Genomic DNA, 17876 nt, shown 5'->3' on the forward strand with positions numbered 1-17876 from the left:
GACACACGGAAAAGGAGGTCTTCGTCGTGTGCCCGAAATAATGCGCACGGCGAAGATTCTGGCACACGGCAAAATACCGTTTTCCGGTAGTGTCGTGCGATGCCATCTCGGGCCCGACAAGCATCGGCAGCTGGGGGTCGGGGCGGTGGGGTGATGATGAGGAAAGGAGAGGTGGAGGGAAGCTGCTCGGTGGTCGAGGAGAAGAAAACTTGGATATGTGGATCACGACCCCGGCCACGGTGGAAGACGAGGAGGATCCATGGATCCCAACCACGGTGGAGGCGAGATAGTGGCTAAGGGGCCAACGGCTAAGGGGAGCGGCGGTAGTGGGATTGCTGGTGGGATCTAGGCGAGAGAGAGGGAGGACGACACAGACACACACACACACAGGCATGCGGCCGCGAGAGCTAAAAAATCAGACTAAACTATAGTTTCGGGTCCGTGCCTCCAGTTGAGGAAACGAGCTTCAATGTGGCCTGTTACTAATGATATGTAAACATTCAAAATAATAGCAATTAACATACAAACATGATATTAAATGAAAGATTATGATTTTCAAAAAGATCAGGAAAAAATCATCGAATTTAGAGTTTATATGAGAAAGAAATACCAGATACAAGGTTTAATCCTAGATTAAAAAGAGAATTATGAACTGTACATGTGTTCTTCATCTTAATCCGTCTAGAAGAAAACTCTTTACCGGCCGACGGTTCGATGTACGACTAACCGCTGATTGGTAAATATAAAAATCTTTACCGATGGATGGTTGATCTGCAAAACAAGAATTACCGACTGATCGCATGTCGGGAAGCTTTACCAACTGATTGTTATCGGTAATGCTGAATCACTTCCTTCGCTAAATTGTTGTGGTGGTGTAGTGGAAGCCGATGAAGCTATTTTTTCTCCTCTCTATTGTTAATTGTTCTAGTATTTTATTTGAGCTTCTTGGGTGAGGCCGTATTTGGTATAACTTCACAAAAAAACTTACAAAAACCGTTGGCGAAGCCCCAACAAACAGACCCTAATACTTTACTTACTTGGTGGAACTTTACTAAAAGTTATTTTCCTTCCTAATTTGCTTCTTAATCGCTATACAAAACAAATATCATTTTTCCTATTTTATAATTCTTAAATTTATCTATTTACTCTTTGGTCAACGGTCAACTGCTAGTTTTCTTATGATTTAATTTACAGTTTAGCTACTTACTACTAATGTAACTCTTTTTTACCAAGTACTAATTTTCTTATTTTATAAATATGAATTTAGCTATTGTATTTGACACGGACGAATTTCCTTGGTCCACTACGAATTTCCTTATTTTTCTAATTCTGGATTTAGTTATTTAATAATCGCATTCGGCACAGACTCTTTGGTTATATTCTACTATTTTAAATTTTATATTCTGAATTCATATATTTGTTAGCCGTATGAGATATGGATTCTTTGAATAGTTTAAACCGTTAGATCTTTGTAAAATCTGACTGAGCAAATGCTTCTCATTTTTAGATAACATGTGAGTTTCTAGACCCTGTCGGTGAACATGGTTGCTTATTTTAACACTCCCTTAGATATAATAATATATATAACTTGATGGTTATTAACTTATTATTCATGTGCTTTACTTCACCTACATAGTATCTAATGTTATCAGTGGTTTAAATGTTCTATTATTGTGTATTATTCAAAAAAACTTGGTGGCGTGATGATAATAAATCATGGCATTTCTGTATGTTCTATGAAGGTCATTGGTAGAAAAAAATATATTGCTGATAATGTTGTTGGCGAATTTTTTGTGTATTGGCCGGTGACAATGGACGATTAGTGAAAAATCAGATCGGATACTGCATGGACTTATAGAGGATAATGATCTACCAGATATATATTATTAGAACACTAATACATACATCTGCAACGTGGCAGGGCCACTGTTAGCCTCTATATCTGTGGAGCTGTAGTGTTGAGTGCTTATTGATCGACCATCCAAAAGCCTAATAATCTAGCCACCAATTTTTTTAGGGTAATCTAGCCACCAATTTGACTGCCAGACTGTAAAATCAAAAAGGCAGTGGTATGAACGAGTACATAGTACTGGTCCATTTAATTTGTGTTACGAACCGGTAGTAGTGACTCCTCGGACAACCGTCTACTGGTGCAAGACAAGAACCGGTTCTTTAATTTGCCACAACAATGATTGATCAACAGCAGTGAACTAGTGATGCCACTATCACTTCCTGCTTTTGTTCAACCGGCAGTACTGATGATCTGATGAACAGTATCAAAGGCCAGTACCATGCTTCCTTCTTTGTTATTAGTGGGTTTTGAGATGAAAATCCCAAATTAAATGATGCTTATTACTTGCTATATACATCGATCGAAGGGCGTACCATCGCTATGAGTGCCAACTAGTAACTGGAGCCCCTTTCTTCACCATCTAAAGCAACCCATACATGTATGGATACACAGGTCATGGTCTTGTTTTTCATGTGGAATCTAGCCACACCAGAAATCTCCTTTTGCCCCGGTTGCCAACCCCATTTAGTCCCGGTTGTAGCAACTGGAACTACGAAGTCGGGACTAAAGATCCCAGGCTTTTGTCACAGTTGCTACAACTGGGACTGAAGGGTTACCCTTTGAACCCAAAATCTCTTGTCTCATACATCTTTCTTGTCACTCCACCTACGCAGCACATGTTACTTTATATGAGATCCCTTCCTTTTGAATTAACCCATAGCGAGCCTTTTAATCCGAGTTGGAGCCACCAACCGGTACTAAAGGGTTATCCTTTGGTCCGGATTGGTGGCTCCAACCGGGACTAAAGAGCCCTTTCATTCTTTGGTCCCAGATCCAATATTTGCCGGGACAAATGTAAAGGATCAAAGCCCCTTTCTGTAGTGGTGCTAGTTCTATATACTTGCTGTCAGAAAATGAAAAATCCCATCGGCTACCTAGTATATATATACACGGCTATTAAAAAGTAGGAGTAGGAACAGAAGACACAGTTTTTCCATCAAGGTGAAAAGTTCTTCAATTACATTGTGATACTACTTCGTCTTCCTCTTTTTTGAGGACACTTCGTCTTCCTCTACATGGCTCCACATCTTCCCTGTTCTTTCTTTTGAGAGACAATATTGGTCAACATCAGAGCATATCGAGAATTTTATTAGAATCTGCAGGACTAATCAACGTTTGGTCACGTATAACTTTTCTACGTAGGTGCTCGCTGACTTCTCTCTATACTCTGTATTGCACGTCATACGCATACTTGGTCCGCTCTCTGCGAGCTACGATACCTATCTTCTCTGGTTGATTTGCGTGTGACCTTGTCCACTTTGTAGCCCTCCTAATGGGTTTTAACCCACCCCTACCCACGCATCAAGATGCAAATCCCCAGACCCAACCCACCCAAAAATGCATCTAATCAACCCACCCCACCCCTGCCCACTCGTAATGGGTTAAACCCATCATCTATGCCATGGACTATCCATGCCTGCGGCCACCATGTGAGCTCTCTAGCATCTCCACGGAAAAGCGAATCGTTACTAGACGGAATCGATAAACATCAAATACTCCACAGTAAGCTCCACGGCCAGCTCCCGGCCGCCGCGGCGCCGCGTGAGCCACGTCGCGAGCCGCCAGCCTGGCCGCCGCAGGGCGTGCGCCCGGCTGCCACGCGAGTTCAACGGCCAGCCGCCGTGCGAGCTCCACGGCCGGCCGCCGCGAGCCGCCGGCCTGGCCGCTGCACGCCGCAGGCCTGGCCGCTGCACGCCGCACGCCTGGCCGCGCCCGGCCGCCGCACGCTCGATGCTGGCGCTCCCCTCCCGCAATGCCTCCTCCAAGTACGACTTCGTCAAGGTCAAGGTCTGGCTAGGGGAGAACGCCGACCACTACTACGTCCTCTCCATGTCTCTCCTCAGCAGGATGCTCACGGTCACCAAGGTGGTCGGACGCGGAGCGGCCGCGGCCGCGCTGGCCGAGGCGGCAGTGGCCGAGCTTGCGCTGGAGGAGGCCGTGACCGCGGATGTGGCAGACGAGGCCGACGGCGACGGCGACCGCAGGATCTCCGCCGAGGAGCTCCACGTCGTGCTCGCCTCGCTCGGCGACGCCGCGTGCTCGCCTCCGTTCGCTCGCAACCCACCGCAACCCGCCCCGACCCTCGCTCGGAGGAAACCCAACCCACCCCGACCCACTCGCTTCGACGACCCATTCCCACCCGCCCAAATATTGCTCACATGAAGACCCGCCCCCAAAAAACCCGTTCCTACCCAACCCACTAGCAGGCCTACCACTTTGAACACATCTAATGCCATGACTTGAAATGTACAAGACAAATTAGCAAGCAGCCTACGTATGGTGCTCCGTATTCCTTTAGACCAGCTATAGATATTGAGTTTTTAATTTGCATGTATCTTAGTCTTGGAGTGAGTATTATTTGTATAGAATATTTTGAATCCTTTTTTCTTGGCAGAATGAGAGAGATGTGTAGGTGTGTGCATCTTTACCTAATACTACTACTTATACGTTTGGTCGTCCTAGCCTCGATATATGTAGACTTTGAAGAGAGGAGTTTGTCAAGAACTCAAGAGATGAGAAATGTGTGCGTATGATGATGATTGGTGGACGTCTATCTGGATCTCTGCTTAGTCCTGTATCATTGCGTATGTTGCGAAGGCTAGCTGCACTAATTAAAGAGTGACTCGTACTCTACTATATGGACCAAACTAAAAAAGAGTAAAGCAGAAAGGGTTGTGCAACCTAACCTCCATATCAATATGCCTTGACAAATTGCGACACACAAGGGAAAATCCCAGAAAGAAACAGCACCAACGCCAAAGTGTCACTGTTACCCGAATGGAGCAACAAATTAAAAGAGTCCATCAATAAACAAAAAAAGGACACCGAAAACAACAAGTTGTTGCCGTTCATGTATCATCACATGCAAATAATGACGGCCGGCATCTTCCTCGCCGAAGCAAGCTTCACATGGACCATACATGTCAAAGTCTTATTACATTAATATAATTATGATTCGGTAACCTTTGCTTTGATCATCTCTCTTGGTAGGATGCTGACTACTTGTGGCCACCAGCTGCAGACAAGGCATTCTCTTGTCTCCTCTCTCAGACCTTGCCCTTTTCTCCCGGCCCCCTCCCTTTCTAGCCTCTTCCTTCGTCTCCCTGATTTCCACACCTTTCCACATCAACCGCGGCTGGATAATGTAGATTAAGCAACGTGTGGCCCGTGAAGTACATGGGTTTCATACTTTGATTTCATGGATCCATATGGAGCACGGATGGCTCCCATTTTTGTCGTACCATGCAACGTGCGCCCTCGGGTGTTGGGAAACGTCAAACTGCCTTGAATGGGAAAGCCGACCATGTTTACACTACTGTTAGTGCGTACTTGCCGAGCAGCTGGTTCAGATGCTCCATGTCCGATCCACCAGTTTCTTCTCGCCTTTGCCGAGGCCGTCATGTTTCCCTTTAGGATAGTATTTCCTTTTGTCTTCGCTCACCAATCGCCATCAACGGCGGAGCCAGGATCCAGAGCTAGGGGGGCTGGGGGGCTTGAGCACCCCCTGCACCCCCTGGCTCCGCCACTGATCGCCATAGGTTTGACCTAATCTGGTCCTCTCGCAAATAAGTAATATTTCAGAACTGTTAGCCTCGATCAAAATGTTAAAATACGTCGTGCAGGAGATCAGAGATTTTTCCCCCCAATTACACACGCTGATCGATCCACTTTATGATAAGTATAATACTATAAACATGCCCAAGTAATAAAAATACGTTCGCTATTAAGTATACTGTTAATTTTTTTTTTGACCCTGCAAATATGCACTATACTTTCAAGTGCACAAATTGTCAAAGTTCTACTATGACAAGTAAAAGATAATGGGGCATTTATCTACATCCATAAAAAGTCATAAAAAGTTCTGCAAATATGCACTGTTTTTAGTCTGACAGAGATGTCATCTTAAAAAGACTTGGTTACCGTGGCATTGCAACAGTTGAATCAGATGCTCAAGGAATTTTTTATCCGAGCACATGGGTGGCGGTCTAGTCTATGGATTTACAGTCATTAGCGTCTCGATTCACCACTTTTTTATTCCTTTTTTTTTAGGCTGTGTGCATCCTCGTAATGCAGACACTACCGGAAAACGGATGGTACCTGACGGCCTTTGGGCCAATCGACAGGAACGTACCGATGGTGGCCCGCCCCTGCATTCGCCCCATCTCAAGTCGACAGGAAAGCCGAAACGCACGCCCGAACCCTATTCTTCTCCCTCTCCACCGCACTCAGCCGCCACCACCACATCTCCACGCAACTGTCGCTCTCCCGAAGCTGTGCCGCTGCCACAGGCCTCCCCAATCCCCGCATCTCTCTTGTGGTGGCAGGAGGAAGGTGCCGCCGCCGGTGTCCGAGGAGGGCGCGGGCCCCTGCTTCTCCACGGCGAGCAGCGACGAGGCATCCGCGTCTCCTCCCAACGCAGGAGCGTTCGCCGGCCTTCTCCTCCCAGTCGAGCAGGTCGCAGTCCCACATCCAGCCCGTCTCCCCGTCACCAGCCGTCGACGCCACCACTCCCACCACCGACGATGCAGCCGACAGCGTCCCCTGCTCCTTCCTCCCTCCGGCGGCAGATCTACAGCAGATCTGACCCAGCCCGGCCACCACCGCCCCCATCCAGAGATCTGGCGTGTGGCGGCCCCCTCCTCGGAGCTCGACGCCATGGTGAGATCCCGATGTGGACTCGCAGGAGGCAGCGTCGGCAGCGTCGTCGGCTGTCATCGCCATCGTCGTCCTCGAGCTATGCAGCCTTGCCGTCGTCCACGAGACGCGCGCCATCGCCATGGGTCGTCCCCATCGCCATCCCCTCATGGTCGCGTGACTCGGGTCGTCGTCCTCGTCCTCGAGCCGGGTTCGCCTGACCCGCACCGGGAGACATCGATGTGCAACGGACGAAATCGCTACAATGCTCAATGTTTGTAAGTTGCGCCGCAACAACCTGGCCATCCGAGACCTGCTTACCTCACCGGAGATACCGATGTGCCAATTTTTCCCATCTTGTTAGGTTAGAGATTCTGGAGCTCTGTTAATCACTTGGTCTCTGCTGTTTATGGGTACGCACAGCTGGCTGAAAATTAATCTTGAGCTCTGCTATTTAGGGATAAGATTCAGATTCACAGGGACTTGATTCATCAGCAGTTCAGCACCCCCCCCCCCCTTTGCTTATAAGGTGAGACTAGACCTGGAAGAATCTTATCAATTTCTCATGACTTCCTAGTAGTTTGCAGCATACTCTCTATTTAGTTGTTGATCTCTCGGTAAAGGGAACTTTCTATTGCTGATCATAAGCTTATGCAATGACCTATATATTTAGTTATTTACATATTTCACTACTCATGAGTGAGTGTATAACTTTAATCTATTTTGTGGAGAACAGAATGTACTTGCTTGCTTGCTTATATTTGTCCTGGTTGCTTGCTTGCTTTGTAACTTATATTTATCCAATAATAACAATTATTTACTCACATTATGTTAATCCGATAAGAACAAATATGTTGCATCAGAATTTCTTGTTTGATTACTGACCTTGTTAGCTTGTTTTGCTTTGTTGTGTAGTCAGATGATGGAGTAGCCCAATATTATTAAGTTAAAGCTGCAAGCACGCACTGAACATTGTGAGTATCTTGAACTACAGATATCCCACATAAATAGTATTTGATGATCCTTTACTAGTCTGTGGAGAAACTTCTGTTATATGTGTGAACTTTGAAGTTATTTCCAATGTATATAATAATCACATATATCAGGAACTCTGAAATTTCATCTAAATTTCAAGTATTGGTCATTTGGATCATAAATTGTTGGTCATGAGAACATGACTTGTATCACTTCTTCCATTATCTTACTATATTTTTCTTGTACATTGGAACAGGTATGAACGGTTCATATTTGAATTGAAAGATTTGATACAAGTGGTAAGCAAGATAGTAAGATATAATATGGCCTTTAATCTTTTACTTGCATTTATATGTTTATCAAAATAACAAGCACTTTGAGGACGATGGAATAGCAATGATCTTTTATTCTTTAATTTTTGTAGCACAATTTTGTTCTTGAAACTTTCTCAGGCTTAACACTACATTGAGTTCTGGAATTTATGAAGTCTGGATTTTGAATGATCTGTTACATTCTCAACATTAATAATATCTTGGATTCTTGGGAAAAAATTATGGCTGCTTACTACTTGGCCCCTACATTGAAGACTTGACCATTCAAGGCATGTTTTGTTTATTGAAGTTTGATATGAATTTGTTAAATTTCAGGGCAGCAAATTCAAGGCTGTGAACACCATTCTCCTGTGTGGTTTGCTATCTCGAACTTCGTTGTTTCATCATTCAGTTCTCACCCATAGTGCCTCCCATTTTATTTGACTATAGTAACCATTATAGATCTTGTACAATTTCTACCTTGACGGTATGGATGGTTATGTGAATTGTGTAATCTATGCTCAAACGTTTGGACTCTCTGAATATTGTAATTACTGATTCAGGTGTAGCCTAATCATGGAATAAAAAATGAGCTATATGTGAAATTTATTTTTTTCTACCCATTCATTTATTCCTGACGGCCAGATTGGTTATTCCTGACGGTTTGGCACGCCATCAGACCATCGAACCATGGCACTGTACAAACCGTCAGGAGTTCCCCATCCGACGGGAGAGGTCGAGCTTTTTTGTCATCGGACTCCTGTCGGCTCATCCCTGACGGTTTTTCCGCTTTTCCTGACGGTTTTTGGCCGACAGGAATGTCCCTGTTTCTGGTAGTGAGAGGTCGAGAATGTTCGAGTTTTTTGCATCAACTTGACGTAAAAACCTTGAATTATATCAAGTTTCCCTTATTCAAAAAAATGTCATAAAAAGACAGAGGAACGGTGCATGAGAACACAAGTGGGTGAATGGGAGCCGCGCTTTCAGATTTTTCTCCAGAAACAAATAAAGCATGTATCTCAATCACTTCCGCAAATATCCAAATTAAAATAGCAATGAGGGGAAACAAACAATCAAATGGAATGAAGAAACGTATACGTACGAACAACACGGGCAGCATATAACCAAGCTCTGGCGACGCACGGCACTAAAAGCAGCTAGCGCGGCAGCGGAGTCAGGGGTGCATTTCACTATGGCTGTGTTTAGTTTCAAAATTTCTCTCTCCAAACTTCAATATTCACCTATCACATCAAATCTTTTGTCTCATACATGGAGTATTAAATATAAGTAAATAAAAAAACTAATTGCATAGTTTTGATGTACACGACGAGACGAATCTTTTGAGCCTAGTTAGATCATGGTAGGACAACAATTACCACAAACAAACGAAAAGTGCTACAGTGTACTACAGTATCCGATGTGACTCTTTTTACCACCATTTTACGAATCTAAACACAGCCTATGACTAGGGGCCAAATCGATGTCTGCCATCCACTAGATATCACTTCATGTCCCGTACTAAATTTTGTGTTTCTTTAAGTTGCATACCTTAATGCTGTGTTTAGTTCGCGAAAAAGTTTGAGTTTTGGTACTGTAGCACATTTCATTGTTATTTGACAATTAATATTCAATCATAGACTAATTAGGCTTAAAAGTTATGATACAGTTATACTGTATAGTTAATTATTTTTTCAACTGCATTTAATACTGTATTGTAGGAATTTTTTTGAAAATTAAACAGGGCCTAAGTTTTTCAACAAACAAATTAGTCAGCCATTTTCTCGGCGCGTGTGTGTATAGAAAACAATCATGCATGTGCCGAAAATATAAAGCTATACACAGTCCTTTCACTTCAAAATGTTACGCTGCAGAATTTCCTGGATTCATTTCTCTTTTCTATCTGACGTGTGTACGTTGTACTTCCCATACCCTTTTCCCACTCTATTGAACTGGCGAAACGGAATATATTTAGATTTCCAGGTGAGATGTCGACACATTGGAGAGAGAACACGCAACCAGACGACCGTGCTAAAGCAAAAAAGAAATAGTCGCGCCACACCCGGTCTGCAAAAAACCACATAGTAGGTGAAGACTAAGAGTACCTTCTCGAAGAAACAAGTCATTCAAGAGATGGAGACACACCTCACCCCCCGGCCTCTTGCAGAAAACAACACGACCCAATATATATCTGGCTAGGAAAATGGCCTGCCATTAACCATGTGGTCCAGCTTTGTTAGTGTGTTGCATCAGTGATCACAGTAAGTTGAAGAAGAATCATTTGAAGGTCTTTGTGCCGTGTACTGTGTAAACTGCTCGAGAAGTACGTTCGATAACAACGGATTGGCGTGTAGACCCGGCCCCCTGTGTAGTAGTACATAGGATCGTAGGTTTATTGGCAGTGATCGGATTGACGCTTTGTGATAATAATGTTAGGTTAGTTGTATTTTGGAAGGGCCATGATTTAGAAATATTTAGTTTTCTTTTCCAACACAGGTCTATTCATGAATTCAACTGCACTGGTTTGAACATACTAGTCTCTCTCTCTCTTCGGCTGGTCTGATTTTAGCTGATTCAATTATATTCTGTGAAAGAGAATAAGTTGAAATAAGTCGGAATGAGCTGAAAGCAGATAAGCCGAACAGAGGGCACTAAGACTTTTTTTTTGGAAATAGCACAGCTAAAAATTTCTGTACTTATTATATAATAACATTGAGTGTGCAATCATGTGTATATGAGCACGTGTACGAGTTGTACTCCGCAAAATAAACTACTTTATTTAAATTTAAATTCATAGTTTCACATATAAATTATAGTAAGGATTAAACATATAAAAATTCAAATTTGACATAAAACTTACATATACCATTGATGAAGTTAATTAATTGCGAAGCCAAAACAAATGTCCTGTTTACATCTTCAAACTATCACAAAAATCCAATTTTGAAGCTTCAACTATAAAACATGATAACAAGGGCCATCCAACTGTTAAAAACCGGACAAGTTTGGCCCTTTGGGTGGTTTTGAATGTGGTTTTATATTTCTAAAAAATTAAAAATTATAATTAGAACTAAAACTAAAACTCAAAACTAATTCTTTTTAAATCAGAAAAATATGAAACTAGTATCAATTTTTTTTCTAAAAAATGCAACAACCTATATATTTTTTCTCTATATGAATCTTATTTGTTCAAAAAAATAGGCATAACTACAAGCAATCAAATACTATGAATATAAAAAATTGAATCCAAATAAATAATAAGTAGAGAGTACCAATAGATAGATTATATTTTCAGAAAACTTTTGCATTTTTATTTAAAATAAATTACTTATGATTTTAGTTTAAATCAGAATATTTATTTAAAATGAAAAATCATCTTTAAAACCACCCAAAGGACCAAATTTGCCAGGTTTTGACAGTTGGATGTTCTATGTTATCCGGTTTTGTAGGTGAAGGTTGAAAATCGAACTTTTGTGATAGTTCAACAAGACTTTTTTTGAAAAAAAATATTAGGGTCTACGTTAACCTAAATGCATGTTGTCTAATCACTGTGCACACACGATATTACATTTGCGTTCACAATAGGTATCATATCAGATCACTAATTTACGCTAGCACAGGGGTTAGTTGTTAACCACACATCAAAGGCTCTTACGTCTAGACTTTGGCTACAACGGCGTGACATTTTTGACCGTTTGTAAAAAAGAAACGCCAAAACCGGGAGACGGGATATCATTAGTCGCCGTCGTGTCGTCCTCCGGCGCCACTTGGTCCTCCAACCCAAATTGACCTCCTTGACCTCAATGCCTTTCCTAATGACCCCTCCCCCTCTCACGTGGACGCGCGCGCGCAGTTACCGATCTGCCCCTCCCTCCCCTTCCCCCACGTCATGCAACGCGGCGCCTGACGCTGCTGGCCCACCCCACCACCCCATGCGGCCCTTCCCGCCTTCCCATTGGTCCACACCCACCTCCCAAGTTTCTTTTTCTTTTTTATTTAATTAATAGTAATATTTTATTTGTTCGTGCAGTCCAAAGTCCAAGTCCATCAGCTTTGGCTACTTTTGTGTGGATCCTTGACCCTAATTGACACAAGTAACCATAAAGCCCAATCCTTCTCCGCCCTTTCCATGGAGACGAAGCCGGAGGGCCACCGCCACGACCACGTCCACGAGGAAGACGCCACCATGGCGCACGGCGGCGCTCTCTCGCTGCATCACCACCGCGGAGCCGCCTTGTTTGGTCATCATCAGCGGCACGACGACGACGAGGCCGCCGGCCGCCGGGGCGAGATCAGGGAGGTGGACTTCTTCTCGCGGGACTCCGGTGCCCGGGACGGCGGCGGCGGGCGCAGGTTGCTGGCCGGAGGAGGTGGCCGGGACGACGTCAACGTGAGTCGCCGCCTCGATCTCGACCGTCAGCTTCTTCCATACATGGCTTGCCGTTTTATTTGTGCCCACCGTGTTGATCGTCCTTGCCGTGCAGATCGGGCTAGACCTGCTGACCACGGCCACCGCCGCCGCGGCGATCGCCGGGGAGGAAGGGACGGCGGCGAAGATCAATCATCACAAAGTTGGTTCATTAATTTTCATCTCCATCGATCGGTCTCTGAAGATGCTGATTTTCTTTTCCCCTTTGGCTGCTGCTTGATTATTGGATCTTGATGCATTCCTGCTGCTATACCATTACCATGCTGCGTAGATGGAGGCGTCAGCGGTGGAAGCGGAGCTGAGGCGCATGGTGGACGAGAACCGGCGGCTGCGGGGCATCCTGGAGGAGCTCACCCGGAACTATAGCACGCTGTACCAACAGCTTCTCCAGGTCACGCAGCACCACCCACATCAGCATCACCATCCTGATCTCATGAACAACCGATCATCACTGCTGCCTCATGTAAGTGACACCACTTCCTACGACTGTAATCCGAGCTTGCATCCACCATGATCTCCCATCTTCTGGAGTACGATGTCATTTTTTTTCAAATATCTTTTCTTTGTCTTTCATCCCCCTTTATTTCGAAATTTCTTTAGAGTTGATTTATTTTAACGCAAGTTGCATATGTTGCAACACAAATGAATTGTTCTCTTCGAAAATTTTGGGTTTTAATCAGGCTCTCGCTCATCTAAATCTTGCTATCTAGCTAGACTTGTTAAGCTTTGCTAAACCTACATATATCCTCTTTCGATCAATTATTTCGCAGCTTCTTTAATCCATTCTTCTTTGAGAGAATCAAATCTAAGAAGAGACTTGCTCTCGTTTGAACCTCTCTCGGATTATTACCACCTCGATCTTTGCTGATCCATTTAATTTGAGTCCGGGTCAATTTCAAAATTATATTTTTAGATTAATTTCCCGTTCGACAGTTATTAGACCTGTGCTAGAGAAATATATATATGCTGGGCAGAAAGATTCTTCATGATCAAGATTCGCGCAATAATGTACAGGTCATAGCTAAATTTGCGTGCATGCACGCACGTTCATGTAAGATCCTCATCAAATCCTGCCACATGAGCTTATATATGAATGCCTCGATTTACTTACTTGATTGACTAATCATATAAAAATACACGGCAGATAATATAATCAAATACTAATGTAATAGAACCATAGAGCATGGGGCCAGAGGATGGCGCTAACTATAGATCACCACATTATTTTTTCCCCGCAACTTTCGCGGTGATCTTCTCAAAGAAATTTCTTCCAAACTGATAACTTCATTCGCATTTTCATCATCACCTCAAGATGATTTATTTGATTTGCAAACACCGTACCTCCATAGGTGAATTAGACAACGGTTGTCTTAGTTTTTATAAAAAGGTTGCTGCCAGCAGAACCTATCTCCTGTTGTGTATATATTGTCCCTTTTGCTTTCTTACAGTGACACACACTTGCTATGAACACACAGCTATTACATCTTGATCGCTGTAGCAGGAGTAGGTAGCATGTTCTCATCTCATGCATGAACACTTTCAATTGCTTCCCGCTTTCCTCTTTGACTAAAGGAACGGCACCTATGCACGTACGTGTCGATGGCCACCAAATCTCTATGCAGACCCACCTGAACGCCATGGGCGCGCCCACCACGTCGACGACCCGGCAGCTGCTGGAGGCGCGCGCTTCTTCCACGGCGCAGAGGCAGCCCGACGCCGGGGCGGAGGATGAGGCGGCCAGCGACGGAGCCGGCGAGGCGTCACCTTCGCTGAGCAATAACGCTGGAAACAACGACTCCGACGGCAAGAGGAAGATGTCCCAGGATGGGACGGCGGCGCCGCCGAGGGAGAACGGCGAGCAGGCCGCCTCGTCGCCGGGGGAGCTGCCGGGACGGAAGGCGAGGGTGTCTGTGCGCGCACGATCTGAGGCACCAATGGTAATTCCTTCCTTCCAAGTTGATTTGCTTAATTCATTATTATTAGACAAAGACAAGTGCTAGAGAACACGGTAGGCCTACAGTACGGTACGGTGTAACAACCAACGTACCATCATAGAGGAAGCCTGAAAAAAGTTTTAGCTATATTTCTTCCATTTGCCATCTGAACATTTAAAGCCTTTTGTCAACAATTAGGTTTCAGACTGACCTGCGTGCATACTCAAATTTTGAAACATATCTTTATTTTTTAAAAAAAATCTTCTGACATGTTGGATAATTTTTAAGTACTCACATCTGATAGCTCCCCATCATAATCATTTTAACCAACCTGCATGAAAGTTTTCATGTTATGTACTTGTTATATGGATTTGGTACGGACGTGTACATGCTCTCGAATATAACATTATTGTCTTCTTGCATTTTTTATTTTCTAACTGCAGATTAGCGATGGGTGTCAATGGAGGAAGTACGGGCAGAAGATGGCCAAGGGTAACCCATGCCCGAGAGCATACTACCGGTGCACAATGGCTGTTGCGTGCCCCGTCAGGAAGCAGGTATATAATACATGCATGCACGGCCTATCATAGTCATCTCCTGTTGAAAATTTACCTCCGTTACATCATTTCCATAGACTTTAAGAGGTTATTTGTTGACTGTTCCGAGGTAGAAACTTAACATTTGCCTTAATAATTATACATGCCTTAATAATTATCCATTGTATGTGATTGTGTTCTTCAACCCTCTAGCTCTAGAAGCATCACACATATAGGTACTATGCTTGTTCCTCTCTAGGGCTCTGGACCTCTGGTGCCAACAGCCCAACATTAGCAATTTGGTATTCCATGTTTTCTTTTTCATGACTAAGGCTATCTCAGGGTGCTACATGTAGCGGAAAGGATAGGAGAACAACATGACCTATAGCCGTTGGAATTAACCCGGCCTACTCTTTCACTGCTGAAGGTCTTAGCTTGTAGGGACTCAAAGAATTGCTATGCAAGCTCAATCTGATAAGATAACTTGTTATTCAGTTTGGTAAATAACTAATTATGTACCTCCCACCGGCATGACTTCTTCGCAGACCAAAATGGAGGCTAAAATGTACCTTCTTGCAAGAACAAGTGGATTTGCATCTCGCATCTGTAGATAAACATAAGCAGAAACTAAACTCCACAGTAAAACATTCTTTAGTAAGTAAACTAAATTGTACTTCAAAATTGTAAGTAGATCGAACTTTTGTCCTCAGATTGCTTCGTCACACTCCGCATGCATGGACATGTGCAAGGGAAAAATCTAGGGAAAATTCGATTCATGCCACCACAACTCCGTGAAATTGGGTTTCATGTTCAAAATCATGCCACTCAATGGCATGGATTTCAACATGAAATCCAATTTCAAAAAGTTGGAGTGGCATGGATCCAACTGACCCAAAAATCTAAGTATAAACTAGGTACATACAAATTAAAGGAAGAATCCATTATTTGTTGTGTGCCTTAAAAACAAATGTGACGAGTATATATAGTCCTCTATCTTGCATAGGCACAACCACCTAATCTCTGACAAAGTGCGCTTTTTAATCCTTTTGAAACTTGGCATGTGAATTGACTAAACAGGATCACAGTTCAGGCCTGCACACAGTTGACTAACAGTAACAGATAGCTTCTATATTCAGCAGATGACACATGCACTGATGCACATATCATGAATGAAGCACTGTTATGCTAATGTGAACATCTTACATGCCTAATAATGCACATATCATGAAGCATATTTTATTACCATTTATCTTCCCCCATCAGCATCTAGCTGTATATCAATTGTCAAGTCAGGCCACACACACACACACACACACACACACACACACACACACACACACACACACACACACACACACACACACACGTCTACGAACTGTATAAAATGGCCCATTATTGGACCATTCCCCAGCTTGTTGCAGGCCCACGTTTCCGATGTTTTCAGTGCAGAGACGCTGATAGCTCACCAAACAGCCCCCCTGCGATATTCTAAAGCCAAGACATGCTCCACATGCTTGCATGTACGCTGCTTACGTGAAGGCGTATGAGTCAGGTCATGATTGATTTGGGTGTGGGCATGTGCTTTCCAGGTGCAACGGTGCGCCGAGGACAAGAGCATCCTGGTGACGACGTACGAGGGCCACCACAACCACCCGCTGCCGCCGGCGGCGACCACCATGGCGAACACGACGTCCGCGGCGGCGGCCATGCTGCTCTCCGGGCCGGCCACCAGCCGCGACGGCGCGGCCGGTCTTCTGAGCCACCACCACCCCGCGGCGCTGTTCCACCACCACGCCAGCATCCCCTACGCCTCCACCATGGCCACGCTCTCCGCCTCCGCGCCGTTCCCCACCATCACCCTCGACCTCACCCAGGCGCCGGCGGGCGGCGACGCCCCCGGGATCGGCGGCCTGCTGGCTCATCACGGCCTGCAGCGCCCGCCGCCGGTCGGGATGATCCACCCCGCGGCGGCGGGCCCCGCGATGCCGTTCGCGGTGCCGTCGCCGCTGGCGATGTTCCTCCCGCAGCGGGCGCCCGCGGCGGCGGCGGCGATGCCGGCCGGGCTGGTCGCGCGGCAGCAGCAGCAGTCGGTGATGGAGACCGTGACCGCGGCGATCGCGGCCGACCCCAACTTCACCACGGCGCTGGCGGCGGCCATCTCGTCGGTCATGGCAGGAGGAGGTGCGCACCAGGCCCAGCCTCCTGCAGCTACTACTCCCCGTGGAAGCAATATCGGCGTCGCCGGGGAGGCCAGCGGCGGTGCCGGCGCCGCCCCAGCAGCGCCGACGACGACGACGGCAGCCGGCGGAGCGCACGCGGCGTCCGGGTCGCCTCGCTTCGCGACGCAGTCCTGCACCACGTCGACGACTTGAGGAAATTGAACTTACGAGAGTGCAGGCAGGGAGTCTGACTGACGACTAGAGATCATGGAGCTGCACTAGAGTATTTGTAAAATTGATGAGTATATTTACACATACACACACGAGATTCATACGATACTTGTACTATGTACAGATGAAAATTTGAAATATACAGTACTTTTAGATGAAACTGCGCGCGTACTATATACACTTGTTTTTTTTTTTAGGGGTACGTACTAGTAAGCATGCACTTGTGTCTTGGAGGGAGAAGAATTGTGCAGGAAAAGAAAAAGGAATGGTCAAATTTGTTGGTAGTTGGATCGAACCATACGAAATGGAGTGGACCGGCCCAAGTCCGTAGTTAGTTACGGTCCATGAAGGGCGATGACCGACCGAAGAACGAAACGGTCAAGCGCCCTGGAGCGAGTGACCAGGGCTATGCAACGAGCCAACAACGACGGCTGGGGCAGCGCCGACGACGTCGAATCGGAACACGATTAGAACGTTGGTCGACGCCGGCGACATTTTGTCGGCGGCACGGTCAGCTCCTCCGGCTTGACGACACCGACGTGATTACTAGTCTTTGCCCGCGGCAGGCCCGTTTTTGGGGGCGTGCGAGCCATGCGAC

The 17876-nt window shown here is 45.3% G+C and overlaps 2 protein-coding genes and 1 long non-coding RNA gene across 5 annotated transcripts; all 3 read left to right on the plus strand.

Moving 5' to 3' along the window:
- The first annotated feature begins 6152 nt into the window (after nucleotides 1-6152).
- LOC120706613 (lysine-rich arabinogalactan protein 19-like) lies at nucleotides 6153-7211 on the plus strand. Of its 2 annotated transcripts, none has more exons than XM_039991298.1 (2): nucleotides 6153-6984; nucleotides 7071-7211. In XM_039991298.1, the coding sequence occupies exons 1-2, from the start codon at nucleotides 6206-6208 to the stop codon at nucleotides 7093-7095; spliced, it is 804 nt and encodes a 267-aa protein (XP_039847232.1). In that variant the 5' UTR covers nucleotides 6153-6205; the 3' UTR covers nucleotides 7096-7211. The 2 variants fall into 2 exon arrangements, with proteins under 2 accessions (XP_039847232.1, XP_039847233.1); XM_039991299.1 differs by having other exon boundaries at nucleotides 6153-6917; nucleotides 7036-7153.
- Nucleotides 7212-7229: 18 nt separating this feature from the next.
- Nucleotides 7230-8606, plus strand: LOC120706615. Its single transcript, XR_005688373.1, has 3 exons — nucleotides 7230-7680; nucleotides 7938-7980; nucleotides 8329-8606. It is a non-coding gene; the product is annotated as an uncharacterized LOC120706615 (long non-coding RNA).
- Nucleotides 8607-12048: 3442 nt separating this feature from the next.
- Nucleotides 12049-17438, plus strand: LOC120706616 (probable WRKY transcription factor 31). Of its 2 annotated transcripts, XM_039991300.1 has the most exons (7): nucleotides 12049-12379; nucleotides 12474-12560; nucleotides 12690-12881; nucleotides 13930-13932; nucleotides 14041-14355; nucleotides 14796-14909; nucleotides 16478-17438. In XM_039991300.1, exons 1-7 carry the CDS (start codon nucleotides 12119-12121, stop codon nucleotides 17258-17260), a joined length of 1755 nt encoding a protein of 584 aa, XP_039847234.1. In that variant the 5' UTR covers nucleotides 12049-12118; the 3' UTR covers nucleotides 17261-17438. The 2 variants fall into 2 exon arrangements, with proteins under 2 accessions (XP_039847234.1, XP_039847235.1); XM_039991301.1 differs by lacking the exon at nucleotides 13930-13932 and having other exon boundaries at nucleotides 12052-12379.
- The last annotated feature ends 438 nt before the right edge of the window (nucleotides 17439-17876 follow it).

This window comes from Panicum virgatum, chromosome 5K (genome assembly GCF_016808335.1).
Source record: "Panicum virgatum strain AP13 chromosome 5K, P.virgatum_v5, whole genome shotgun sequence".
Classification (NCBI taxonomy): Eukaryota; Viridiplantae; Streptophyta; class Magnoliopsida; order Poales; family Poaceae; genus Panicum; species Panicum virgatum.